The sequence below is a fragment of the Euleptes europaea genome, chromosome 2 (assembly GCF_029931775.1).
Source record: "Euleptes europaea isolate rEulEur1 chromosome 2, rEulEur1.hap1, whole genome shotgun sequence".
NCBI lineage: Eukaryota > Metazoa > Chordata > Lepidosauria > Squamata > Sphaerodactylidae > Euleptes > Euleptes europaea.
In genome coordinates, this window is record NC_079313.1 from 10,354,947 (window position 1) to 10,368,836 (window position 13,890).

Consider the following 13,890-nt stretch of genomic DNA (forward strand, 5'->3'; position numbering starts at 1 on the left):
CTGTGCAAGCACCAGGTCATTCCTGACCCATGAGGTGACATCACATCCCAACGTTTACTAGGCAGACTTTGTTTACGGGCTGGTTTGCCAGTCCCTTCCCCAGCTGTCTTCCCTTTACCCCCAGCAATCCGGGTACTCATTTTACCGACCTTGGAAGGATGGAAGGCCGAGTCGACCTCGAGCCGGCTACCTGAAACCGACTTCCATCGGGATCGAACTCAGGTCGTGAGCAGAGCTTGGACTGCAGTACTGCAGCTTTCCACTCTGCGCCACTGGGGTTCCTAGCATATAGGGGTCAACAAACATTCAGTAGCACCACAAAATTCCGCATCCCCATTTGCACTGTGAGGGCTTGCAATAACCTCGGCTTTCCTGCCAGTGGCAGGACTAGAAAGAAAGGCGAGCCGTACCCCGATAAGATTGTGCTGGAGTCCATCTAATTGGCTTACTCTCCCTCCTGCTCAGCTTCACTAATGGATCCATTTGGCCTAATGGGGCAAACAAAATGATCAGGGGTGTCGAACTCGTTTGTTACGTGGGCCAGATATGACATAAATGTCACTTGGCCGGGCCATTCGTACCATAAAATTTAATACCAGGTACCAGAGATACAAATTTTATAGAAGACACAGGCAAAGCCAATAAATGATACTATCTTGTACTAAAGATACAAACACGCTTCACACAATAACATTCGTACATTATTATCTTTTATTTAACAGTCCTTGATCATTGGCACCTCGGGACTGGGGTGGGGGTAGTTGGCTCACAGGCCGGATAAGAGCTCTCAAGGGGCTGGATCCCGCCCGTGGGACTTACGTTTGACACCCCAGAACAAGATGGAGACCCAACGCTTTTCTCTCAAGAGGATAGGGCAACAAAAATTGCAAATGGTGACAATCATAACCCGACAGATAGCAAAAATGAAATGAGCAAGAATACGATGGAGTTCCGGAAACCTGTTCTTGCCACGCTTGGCTAAGTGGCCGGAGAGTTGATTTGAAAGATCCTGTTGCTACCACAGGTACAAAGTTAACACCGCTTCTTCCTTTGACTGGTCATGGGGACGGACTTCCTTGTAAATTGGCACGTCTTTCCCTCCCCTCCAGGACTTCACCCCTGAGAAGAAGCCCCCGCCCCGGGCTGGTCGGAGGGCACCTGCTGGTGGATGGAAGAAAAAGGTAAGGGGGAGGGGCTTGTGAAGGCCCTGCCCTCTTCTGACTCATCCGTATCTGTGCCCCCAGTGTTTAACTCTTTGTTGTCCAGAATGTTCACAAGGTCGGAAACCGCTGGGACTCGGGTGGAAGTAACGTTGGGCATCGGGGGCATCGAGGGAAGTTCGGCAAATTGACCGCTCGAGTACTTTGAAAACATGAACTTAATTTGGAATGGCAAAAAAAGAGAGATGTTTTAATCATCACCTGGTTAAATGCTGAAGCACCTTTTAAGATATAATTCGCCATTAATGGTGAAAACAGTACTGTGCTTTACTGCTGTAACCGTTGCGAAATCAGGTTTCTGTCAACGTGAGCTGTTCACAGAACTGTTCCTCGGAGGCTTTTGTCTTCAAATGGTAGTCCTGAAACAGCCTACTGTTTCAAAATTTAGAGGTCAGAGAGAATTGCAAAACAACAACTATTAAAAAAAAATCAAGTCTGAACTTCCTGCAGTATTAACGGGTGAAGAAAGCTATGATATACTGCTAGGTTTTTATACCCCGCTTTTCTCTACCATAAGGGGTCTCAAAGTAGCTTATCATCGCCTTCCCTTCCCCACAGCAGACACCTTGTGAGGTAGGTGGGGCTGAGAGAGTTCAAGAGAACTGCGACTGGCCTAAGGTCACTCAGAAGGTTGCATGTGAAGGAGTGGGGAAGCAAACCCGGTTCTCCAGATGAGAGCCCGCAGCTCTTAACCACTACACCAAGCAGGCTCTCCATGAATTCTGACATGGCATGGTAGGCGCAGTGACAAAATGGTTGTCATAAAATGGCTGCCGCAGGAAGCGCAGCCACCCGCAAGATGGTTGCCACGGCTTAGCTTCAGTCACACAACGCAGATCCTTGTGCTGTGGTGGCAGCTGCTGCCAAAGCAACACTTCAAAAAAATCTGCGCAGCCAATCAGAAGCCTTGCTGGGCAAAAGCCCTACCTGGTCCCACCCACTTCCTAAAAACACTTAGCGGGCGCCAGAAAAGGTGTCGGCGGTTACCACGTGTGGGACCCCTGGCATAGAAGAAGAGCTGGCTTTTACATGCCAACTTTCTCTACCACTTAAGGGAGAATCAAACCGGCTTACAATCACCTTCCCTTCCTCTCCCCACAACAGATACCCTGTGAGGTTGGTGGGGCTGAGAGAGTGTGACTAGCCCAAGGGCATCCAGCTGGCTTTGTGTGTGGGAGTGGGTAAACCAGCCCAGATTAGCCTCCGCCGCTCATGTGGAGGAGTGGGGAATCAAACCCGGTTCTCCAGATCAGAGTCCACCGCTCCAAACCACCGCTTTTAACCACTGCACCACGCTGGCATAGTGGTTAGAGTGTCAGACTAGGATGTAGGAGACCCCGGGTTGAATCCCCACTCTGCTGTGGAAGCTCGCTGGGTGACCCTGGGGCAGCCGCACACTCAGCCTCACCTACCTCACAGGGTTGTTGTGAGGATAAAACAGAACAGTGCCAAGGCACTTTGGGTTCCCAGTGGGGACAGAAGAGAGGGATAAATGAAGTAAGTCGGTGACATTTCACCACAGTTTCCTGCATGTAGGAAATCAGCCCTATAGGACACGAGAGAGAGAGAGAGAGTAGGGCTAGGCTGAATCCTTCTGACTCATTCTGCCTTTCCACCCCCAGTAGCACAGGTGAACCTAATTTTTTTTGAACAGGCTGCCCAGCTTTTCCCCCTGCTACAGTCCAGCTTTAAAATTTAATAATGCTGATTATTTTTTTAAATTTTATAGTAAGAGGGATACAGAAGGAAAAAAGAGGGAAAAGGGAAAAAGTAAAGGTATCCAACAAACAACTGAAAAATCAAAAATTCAAAAGCAAATCAAGCAGACCACATTACCCTGCTTTTCAACAACATTTTACAGTCGGATAATCCCGGTTATAAAATAAAAAGGAAAAATATTCAGGCAAATAAGTCATATCATTGCTTGCATTTATCATGTTGGTCGTTTTTGCCATAATGGTGTATTCCATTAGTTTATCTTTCCATTCTTCTACATCTGGGAGGAGTAGTTGTTTCCATTTCCTCGCTTAAAACTACTCTGGCAGCAGTTGTAGCGTAGTTGAACAGATCTTTTAAGTTGCAGAGGTAGTTCTGATGGTATAATACCCAGCAACATGTTCTTGGGATCAAATGGGAATTTTTGTTGAAACATCTTTTGGAGTTCCTGATGAATGGCTCTCCAGTATGACTGTAACTTCAAACAAGTCCACCATACATGGTAGTAGGAGCCATCTAATGTATTACATTTCCAACAGGCCACTTGACTTGTCTTATTTGGTTTGTTCATCTTCTTTGTCATATTGGCAGGTAAGATGCCAGTAATGCTGATTATTGAAAGAAACTCCTCAAAAGCTTGATCTCGTGTCTGCTTTGGCACAAGAGGATAGGATCCTGACCCGTTTCCTAGAGCTCTTTCCAGGCGACGGGAATGGCCGCTTCACACCACCTCTGATTCTTCTCAGGGGTGCTCTTCCAACATTACACACAAATAGTTGAACGGAACCTCCTTTTCCCAGAGCAGTCTGCCTTTGAATGCCAGATTCTGGCCTAACCCTACTTTCTTGACTCGCCAGCAGAAAGTGGAATCAGGTTCCGACTCAGAGTCCAAGCCAGATTCGGAGGAGGAGGAGGAAGAGGAGGATGGGGAGAACGCCAAGGCCCCGACACCGAAATTGGATTCTGACTCCGAGTCGGATGAGTCCGTCAAGAAGCCATCCCGGGGCCGGAAGCCAGGTAGGTGCCCTGTTTTGTTTTTCTGTAGCTGATCTGGTCATGTTTGTGTTTGTGTGATTCCCTTTCCTTCCTTTCTCCAAAAGTGAGCTTACACAGCCCAAAAGGGAGGGGTTGGGGTGGTTTGTTTACAGCAGTGGTTCCCAAACTTTTCGGGCCACTGCCTCCTTGGTTCCACAAACTCAACCCCAACGCCCCCCTACCCGATCCTATAAAAAAAGCATTATTCAAAATAGGGGTTTGCATGACTCAGTAAAGAAGATAATAACAATGAAAATTTCAAAACAGTTACAAGTAATTGCACATCTATTCAAAATCAAATCAAAACTTTTTTAGTTGAAATTTATTCAACAAAACTGATGAACTTGATCCAGTGGTACCAGCTCTTCAAAGTCTGGGGAAAAAATTCTGATAGTTTCCACCTAATTTGCCAGCATGGTGCCATACCTTGATCTATTGTAAATTAGTGAACAACACAGCTGAAGGGGCCCACCTCTAGCGCCCCCCTGCTGCCCTCTTGCCTCTTAGTCCTCTTAATCCCACCGCCCCCCAGGGAGTGGAACTGCCCACTTTGGGAATCACTGGTTTACAGAATAGTTGTTTCTTACAAATCCTTTGCTCTCTCTCAAGCAATGTATTCTTTTCCCTGCTAGAAAACATGAGGAAAGCCCAAAGCTGGAGCACTGACCCTGCTCTAGAGAGAGGTTTAACAGGGGCGAGAACAGAGAATGTAGCACTTAAAAGGGATCAGACGATGATGTTGGAGGTTGGAACTTCCGCAGCTGGAGGCAGTCTACCTTGGGGACAAATGAAAGGGAAGCGGTGACGTGGGTTTTCCAGAAGAATTCGCGACATATATTTTCCTGATGTCCTGAATTAGAGCATGCTCTGATTTGGCATACACATTTCGTTTGGCATCTGGTATGCGGAACACCCCCTTACGGATGCTTTAATTTGTTCCACTATCTCATTTTATCCTGCAGTTAGTTTTGATGGTTAGTCGACTCTGCTGTTGTTGGCTGAGATTGTCTCACGCCCACTCTGGGTGTGATCGCATCTTGTTTTATACCAGACTCTGGTAAATTCTCTGCCACCACTTCCAGCTCGGAACTGAACCAGGCCTAACGGATGTGTGTGCTGAAGAAATGAGCTCTGAATTATGAAAGCACATGCTGAAATTTTGATTGTCTTTATGCTGTTATGATCCCTGAGAACTTTTGCCACAACAAGCTAGCATGGCTGTCCACCCACAATTTGAAAAGGACCCCATGTTACTTTTATGTCCCAAAAGCAACAAATTGTAGAGTTGGAAGTGACCACCAGGGTCATCTAGTCCAACCCCCTGCACAATGCAGGAAATTCACAACTACCTCCCCCCATTGACCCCTCTACTCCATGCCCAGAAGATGGCCAAGATACCCTCCCTCTCATCATCTGCCTAAGGTCATAGAATCAGCATTGCTGACAGATGGACATCTAGCCTCTGCTTAAAAACCTCCAGGGAAGGAGAGCTCACCACCTCCCGAGGAAGCCTGTTCCACTGAGGAACCGCTCTAACTGTTAGAAAGTTTTTCCTGTTGTCTAGACTGAAACTATTTTGATTTAGTTTCAACCCGTTGGTTCTGGTCCGACCTTCTGGGGCAACAGAAAACAACTCGGCACCCTCCTCTATATGACAGCCCTTCAAGTACTTGAAGATTGTCATCATGTCCCCTCTCAGTCTTCTCCTCTTCAGGCTAAACATACCCAGCTCCTTCAACCTTTCCTCATAGGACTTGGTCTCCAGACCCCTCGCCATCTTTGTTGCCCTCCTCTGGACACGTTCAAGCTCGTCTACATCCTTCTTAAATTGTGCCCAAAACTGAACACAGTTCTCTAGGTCAGTGGTCGGCAAAACGCGGCTCTCGAGCCGCATGTGGCTCTTTGGCCGGTTAAGTGCGGCTGTCGAGGAGGAGGTGGCGGCGCGCTGCGGCTCCTCCCTGCAGGTAGAGGCGGCCAGCGAGCAGGCGGGCGGCTGTCACCTCGCCTCTGCTCCCCCCTGGCTTGCGGCCCTCCGCCAGGGGGCGGAGGTGCGGGGTCGTGGCCCAGGCAGGCTGGGCCAGCTGGCCGGAGGAAGGGCTGGGGAAGCGCGCCCCCTGGAGCCGGAGGGTGAGGAGCCGCGGGGAGTCGGCTGCGGCTGAGGCAGGGCGGGGACGTGGGCAAGAGCGGGCCGGGGGCGCTGCCTTCTGCCCCGCCCTCTGCTTCGGAGTCTCCCTCGCCGCGGCCGGGCTGGCACTTAACACACACACACACACAGATGCACATTTCCCCCCAACCAAATTCTCAAAACTCTGCAGGGGGGCTTAATTTTGAGTTTGGAGGATGCGAATGGGGGAAGATGTGCATCTACGGAGCGGCAAAGCCAAGGCAAAACCTCCCGTGCACTTGGTGAATAATTTTGGGGCTGAAACTTGTCAAAGTGTTGCGGGGTGTGTCAACGGAAACGATCCGTGAACACATAAAGGTGCCTTCTACTGAATCGGAAGTCAGTATTGTCTACTCAGACTGGCAGGATATCAGGCTGAGGTCTTTCACATCACCTACTTGCCTAATCTTTTTAACTGGGGATGCCGGGGATTGAACCTGGGACCTTCTGCATGCCAAGCAGATGCTCTACTGCTGAGCCACAGCCCCTCCCCTAAAAGGTCAGTGTTCTATGTTGAACATATAAACAGTGTACCTACCTATATAGTTTAAGTTTAAGAAATTTGGCTCTCAAAAGAAATCTCAATCATTGTACTGTTGATATTTGGCTCTGTTGACTAATGAGTTTGCCAACCACTTCTCTAGGTGATAAATGCGTTAACTGAAATGTTTGGTTAGGCAGAAAAATACTTCTAGTCTGGTGTAAATGTTCGAACAAACCCAAAGAAGGAATTATTTTTATTTAAAAACAAGTTTAGCTTATGCTTCCCTTATGTTACAGGTTAGCCAGACATCCCTTAGCCGGACATCCGATATCCGGACTGACCCAAACACCAGACATTTTGAGCCTGCCTGCAGGCATTGCTCGCAGGCCCTCAGCAGCATGCCAGTTTGCTTTCTGATGGTTCAATGTACACAAGATTATTAAAAATACTGTTTAAAATTACATTAAGGCTATATGTATAAAGTGTATATAAAACATAAACGAATTCCGTGTTTAGACTTGGGTCCCATCCCCAAGATAATCTCATTATGTATATGCAAATATCCCCAAATAGGGAAAGATCCAAAATACGGACCACTTCTGGTCCCGAGCCATCCGGATAAGGGATATTCAGCCTGTATTTTAATTTAGGGGGGAAACGAAATTGACTGGAAACTTAACGCGCTAACAGTGCAATCCTTAGAAGGGCTACACCCTTCTAAACCCACTGGCTACAACGGACTTGTGTGTCTGTTAAGTGCCGTCAAGTCACTTCCGACTCATGGCGACCCTATGAATGAAAGTCCTCCAAAATGTCCTATCTTTGACAGCCTTGCTCAGATCTTGGAAACTGAGGGCTGTGGCTTCCTTTGAGTCAGTCCATCTCTTGTTGGGTCTTCCTCTTTTCCTGCTGCCCTCAACTTTTCCTAGGATGACTGTCTTTTCCAGTGACTCTTGTCTTCTCATAATGTGACCAAAATACGATAGCCTCAGTTTAATCATTTTAGCTTCTACGGTCAGTTCAAGCTTGATTTGATCTAGAACCCACTTATTTGTTTTTGTTTTTGGCAGTCCAGGGTATCCGTAACACACTCCTCCAACACCACATTTCAAAGGAATCTACCCTCTTCCTATCAGCTTTCTTCAATGTCCAGCTTTCACACCCATACATAGTAATAGGGAAGATGATGGCATGAATTAACTTGATCTTGGTGGCCAGTGGCACATCCTTACACTTCAGAATCTTTCCTAGCTCCTTCATGGCTGCCCTTCCCAGTCTCAGTCTCCTTCTGATTTCTTGGCTGCAGTCTCCCTTTTGGTTGATGATGGAGCCAAGGAACAGAAAGTCTTCAACAATTTCAATTTCCTCATTGTCAACCTTAAAGTTTTGTAATTCTCCTGTAGTCATTACAATGGACTTGGAAAGGTGTAAATCTGTTCGGGATGGCATTGTAATTTTAACATGCCTGGTATACTGTGGACGGAGTTGTCCATTCATCTATTTTAACAGAATTTACAGTCGTCGCTCAGGCAAGGCTAAGCCCCCCCCCCCCCGGATAGGCCATCAGAAAAGAGGGGGGTCATCTCACATTCACATACAAGTGACAGTTTGTGTGTGTAACACTGTGGGGTGGGGGGGGATCTTACCTCCAGGGTCGTCCTCCTTTCAAGTAAATGTAGTCATTGTGCCTTAGTTCCTCTGTCACTTTTCATACCGTCACCTGTATTAAGTGCTAGTTCACTACCAAATTGCGGTGGACTGGGAATTGAACTCCCCATGAGAGGAGACATACAAATAAGAATTTTAGCATTGGTTTTGATTTGACCTGCTTAGCCATGATTTCCCCCCCTTTCAAAATGTGGTCTATTTGTGCTTTACTGCTGGTTAAGAGCAGTGGTTTGGAGCGGTGGACTCTGATCTGGAGAACCGAGTTTGATTCCCCAATCCTCCATATGAGCTGCGGATGCTAATCTGGTGAACCAGATTTGTTTCCCCACTCCTACACATGAAGTAAAGAGCCCCATGGCGCAGAGTGGTAAGCTGCAGTACTGCAGTCCAAGCTCTGCTCACGACCTGAGTTCAGTCCCAACGGAAGTTGGTTTCAGGTAGCCAGCTCAAGGTTGACTCAGCCTTCCATCCTTCTGAGGTCGGTAAAATGAGTACCCAGCTTGCTGGGGGTAAAGGGAAGACTACTGGGGAAGGCACTGGTAAACCACCCCATAAACACAGTCTGCCTAGTAAACGTCGGGATATGACGTCACCCCATGGGTCAGGAATAACCCGGTGCTTGCACAGGGGACCTTTACACATGAAGCCAGCTGGGTGACCTTGAGCTAGTCGCAGTTCTCTCAGCCCCACCTACCTCACAGGGTGTCTGTGGGGAGGGGAAGGGAAGGTGATTGTAAGCCGGTTTGATTCTTCCTTAAGTGGCAGAGAAAGTTGGCATATAAAAACCAACTCTTCTTCTTCTACCCCTCCACAGTTGCGGAAAAGCCGCCCCCAAAGCCACGCGGGAGGAAACCCAAGCCCGAGAGACTCCCTAGCAGCTCCAGCAGTGACAGGTGAGAATTTGGAGGTGCCGCGTGGTTAGTTGGGGAGCTGGACGGGATGGGGCCGTTTCCCGGAGTGCAGACAAGCCTGCAGTCGCTTGAGCCCAGCCTGTTGACTGGGCCGACTCCCGTATCAGGACCATTTGGGGCTTCTCCTTCCACAGGTACCATTTTGCTCACCCGTCTCTGTGGTCACCTGCAGGCGATTCTTAGGAAGGGCAGCTTACTTGTCTGAGTCAAAGAGCTCCTTGCCCCGTGTTGGTGCCATCCACCAGTTTGGAGAGTGGGGGAGGAGCTGGAATGAGCGAAAGAGAGCCCCGTCTGTAGCCAACTTGAATTTATTTCTATAGCATCTTCTCTAAAAACTCAGTGGAGTTGCCTAAGTTTGGTGAACCTTGTACCTCTTAAAAACCGCCAGGGAAGGAGAGCTCACCACCTCCCGAGGAAGCCTGTTCCACTGAGGAACTGGTCTAACTGTTAGAAAATGCTTCCTAATGTCTAGACTGATCTCCCTAAAGTCAGTTCCCCTGGACTGTGAGAGAGAATGGGTGTGAGAGTTCATGGCTTTGAACTGAGAACTTCGCATCTCAAAAGTTTCACAAAAATAGTTTAATATCATAGAATAGAATCATAGAGTTTGAAGGGATCACCAGGATCATCTAGTCCAACCCCCTGCACAATGCAGGAAATTTACAAATACCTCCCGCCCACACACACCCAGTGACCCCTACTCCATGCCCAGAAGATGGCCAAGATGCCCTCCCTCTCATCATCTGCTTAAGGTCATAGAATCAGCATTGCTGACAGATGGCCATCCAGCCTCTGCTTAAAAACCTCCAGGGAAGGAGAGCTCACCACCTCCCGAGGAAGCCTGTTCCACTGAGGAACCGCTCTAACTGTAAGAAAGTTCTTTCTTATATCTAGACGGAAACTCTTTTGATTTAATTTCAACCCGTTGTTTCTGGTCCAACCTTCTGGGGCAGCAGAAAACAACTTGGCACCCTCCTCTCTACGACAGCCCTTCAAGTACTTGAAGATGGTTATCCTATCCCCTCTCAGTCTTCTCCTCTTCAGGCTGAACATACCCAGCTCCTTCAACCTTTCCTCATGGGACTTGGTCTCCAGACCCCTCACCATCTTTTTTGCCCTCCTCTGGACATGTTCCCTCTCGTCTACATCCTTCTTAAATTGCGGTGCCCAAAACTGAACACGGTACTGTAGGTGATAAATGCATTAACTGAAATGTTTGGCTGGGGGGGAAATACTTCTAGTCTGGTTTAAATGTTCAAACAAACCCAAAGAAGCAATTATTTTTACTTAAAAGCCAATCTAGCGTGTGCTTCCCTTATGTCGGGTAGGCCAGGTACCCTTTTCCCCACCAAACGAAAGGGCAGAGAAAACATTTTCTCCCTCCATCTGCCGTAATGCCAGACCCCGTGAACTGCAAATGGAGTTGATGGGCAGACAGACAAAAAAGGACTTCTTCAGTCTACCCAGCATGGCGTAGCGGTTAAGAGCAACCGGACACTAATCTAGAGAAGCGGGTTTGATTCCCCACTCCTCCACATGAAGCCAGCTTGGTGACAGTTGTGCTGGTCACAGTTCTCTTAGGGCTCTCCCAGCCTCTCCTACCTCACATGGTGTCTGTTGTGGGGAGGGGAAGGGAAGGCAATTGTAAGCTGGTGTGAGACTCCTTAAAGGAAGAGAAAAGTGGGTTATAAAAACCAGCTCAGCTGCTGCTGCTGCTGCTTCGCTCTAAGCAATGAACTGTGGAACTCACTGCCACAGGATATAGTATGGCCACTGCTTTCCTGTGTCAGGAGTCATGCCTTCCAGGCAGGCCCTTACCATGAGTTATGCCCATTTCTGTTCAAGTGCATCTTTTGGTTTTGTTTCTCTGAGCTGTCCAAGCTATCCCCACTCCTTTCCTCCCCCCCCCCCCCCCGCTCTGACCTTAAGTCTCAAGCAGGCAACTTCAGTATTATGGCTTTCTCACTCCCTACTTCCTACCAGGCACCGTTATCTCCAAATTCCAGGCCTGCTTGGTTTTGCACCTGGGATTGCTTTGTGCTTAAAGTTATGCTTTGTAGTTTGGTTTGTCATTAGCAGCTTTGAACTTGTGGCTTGCTTATGGTGTACCTGCGGCTCCTGAATAAACGTTTACCTGCTTTAGACCTGCCTGTCTGAGCGAGTGACTTTTTGGGATTGCCGAGGTTGGCTGGAGAACCTCACATTAAGCTGCTAATCCCTTTTGCTCCGTTGTCCGCTCGCAATCCAACGCGAGGGTGGCTATGGCGGGGAATGGAGACGACAAGAAGGAGGAGGACAAGATGGTGCCTCTGGCCGAACCCGAACTTGGCTCGAAGGGGGACAAGCCAGTGGACGAGAAACCAAGCGGCACCGGGAAGGGTGCTGTACGTAAGATTTCTCGTATTCGATCCTGGATGGATTCTCCCCGACCTTGGATGGGGTCGGTGGCGGAAAGTAGGTGCCGGAGGCCAGCGATTTCTGGGATCCTTGAGGGGTTTGAGGAAGACCCAGCCCGTAGGGAATCGGTCTGGCGGCGCGAGTGGGAGGAGGAACGCCAGCAACTCCGCTTTGAGATGCAGGAGATGGCGGAAAGGATGGATGCCATGCAAACCTTGATGCAAGACATATAGCACGAGTTGAACGACTTGCGGCAATAGCAGCCTCAGCAGCCTCCCGGCAACCAACCGGCGGCTCCTTGTAACCAACCGGTCCCACCACCGCCGCCGCCTCCGGGGCAGCCGGGTCCAGCGCCTCCAACCCGACGTGAGTTGAAGGTGACGTTTGATGGGTCAAGCGACTTTTTGTCTTACTTCCTGATCCAAGTGGATGTGTTCATGCGTGAATAGGGTGCAATCTTCACCTCGGACGAAAGCCGGGTTCAATACGTTGCATCGCTGCTTCGGGGAAGCGGTGGCGTGGATGGTGCAATAGTACGAACTGCGCTCCCGAGTTTTGAGAAGTTTGGATGACTTCATGATAGCCCTCCGTAACCGGTTTGAAGACCCGCACCGGGGGGAACGGGCCAAGACAGCTCTTCTGCAGCTGCGCCAAGGGACTAAGTCGGTGGTGCAGTATGCTAGCGAGTTTCAATTGCTCTCGAGTAAAATTCTGGACTGGAGCGAAGCCACCCGAGTACAGTATTTTCGGGAGGGGCTCAATCCCGAATTGCAGCACTGGGCTTTCATGCAAGGGAATCCTCCGGACGTGGAGGGATGGGTGCGACATGCAGCCAACATTGAAAACCGTAGGCAACTTTTGCAACTGTCAAAGCAGTGTACCGCGCGAAAGGCCAAGCCCCGTGGAGACAGGCCATGCGCCCCTAAAGACTTTCGGTCCTTGCAAGGAAAAGGTCTGTCAGCGGCAGAACGGACTAAACGTTTCCAGAGTGGTGCCTGTCTCGTTTGCGGAGGCTTGGGACATTTTGCAGCTCGTTGCCCATCCCGGTCAGAAAAAACGGCCCCAGTCCAGCTAGCAGCTGTGGACTTGGAGAAGGTGTGCGCCGAGGGACAGGCGCGCCGCAGAAGCGCCCCGCCAGGACGACGGGGGACACCCACGGCTCTTCAGCTTCAACCCACCCAACAACCGCCGAAAGCTACCGGCTCATCGGAGCCGCGGATTACAAATAAAGACTCCTCTTCCTCCAGTGAGGAGGAAGAGTGGAGCCCGCCGGCAAAAAATGCCGCCGGTCTGCTGTAAAGGGAGCTCCACAGCAGGCCGCTCCGGACCTTGAGGAGGGAGCTCCAGTGATGGTAAGCGATCATGAAGACAATGTGTTCATTCAGGTCGCCCTTGCATTACCCAGGGGGGGACCCGTGTTACCAGTATCAGCGCTAGTTGATTCAGGCTGTGCTCGGACTTTGATAAATGAAGAGACTGCACGTGAATTACGGGTGAAGAGGATTGAGTTGCCCGAATCCCATCCAGTTTGCCCAGATGGACGGTAGTGACTTTTTGGGGGGGGGCGGTCACGCATAGAACAGCCCGGGTCGCTTTGGGAGTTGGGGAGCATTGGGAACAGCTCCATTTTACCATAGCCCCCACTATTAAATACCCCATAGTGTTGGGGATGAATTGGTTACGTGGCCATAGTCCAACCATAGACTGGAAGGAACGGACTATTACTTTCTCGCAGGCCCAGTGTGACCGGCACAGGAGGGAGGTGGCGTTCAAAGAACAAGCAGTCGTGTTACAGGAGCTTCTACCGGGGGAGGCTTCATCACCTTGCCTCCCCGAGGAATATGCACAGTTTGCGGACGTGTTTGATGTGCGCGAATGTGATGAATTACCCCCCCCAACGAGTAACTGACTGTGCAATTGAAGTGGTGGGGGATGGCAAACTCTCGAAAGGGAAGATCTATCCCATGAGTCCTAAAGAAAAGGCTGTGTTAAGAGACTACTTGGACACGAACTTGGCAAGGGGTTTCAAAAGCCCGTCTTCAGCGCTGTTTTCGGCACCGGCGTTCTTTGTGAAGAAAAAGACTGGTTATTTGCGACTCTGCATAGATTTCCGCAGACTCAATGCGGTCACGCAGACTAATGCCTACCCCCTTCCTCTCATTCCAGATCTGCTCGCTCAGTTAAAGGAAGGTCGGATTTTTACTAAGCTTGATTTAGTGGAAGCGTACCATCGCATTAGGATCAAGGAAGGAGATGAACACAAGACTGCCTTCTCTAGTTGCTTTGGAATGTTTG

General features: G+C 49.4%; 1 protein-coding gene across 1 annotated transcript in view; it reads left to right on the forward strand.

Annotated features, from left to right (window-relative positions):
* The window catches only part of HDGFL2 (HDGF like 2), a 46,453-nt gene that overhangs the window by 15,720 nt on the left and 16,843 nt on the right, over window positions 1–13,890 (forward strand). The window contains exons 6-8 of the mRNA XM_056843975.1: window positions 1,110–1,181; window positions 3,797–3,953; window positions 9,102–9,180. Of these exons, the coding sequence (XP_056699953.1) occupies window positions 1,110–1,181; window positions 3,797–3,953; window positions 9,102–9,180 (308 nt within the window). The remainder of the gene's footprint in view (window positions 1–1,109; window positions 1,182–3,796; window positions 3,954–9,101; window positions 9,181–13,890) is intronic.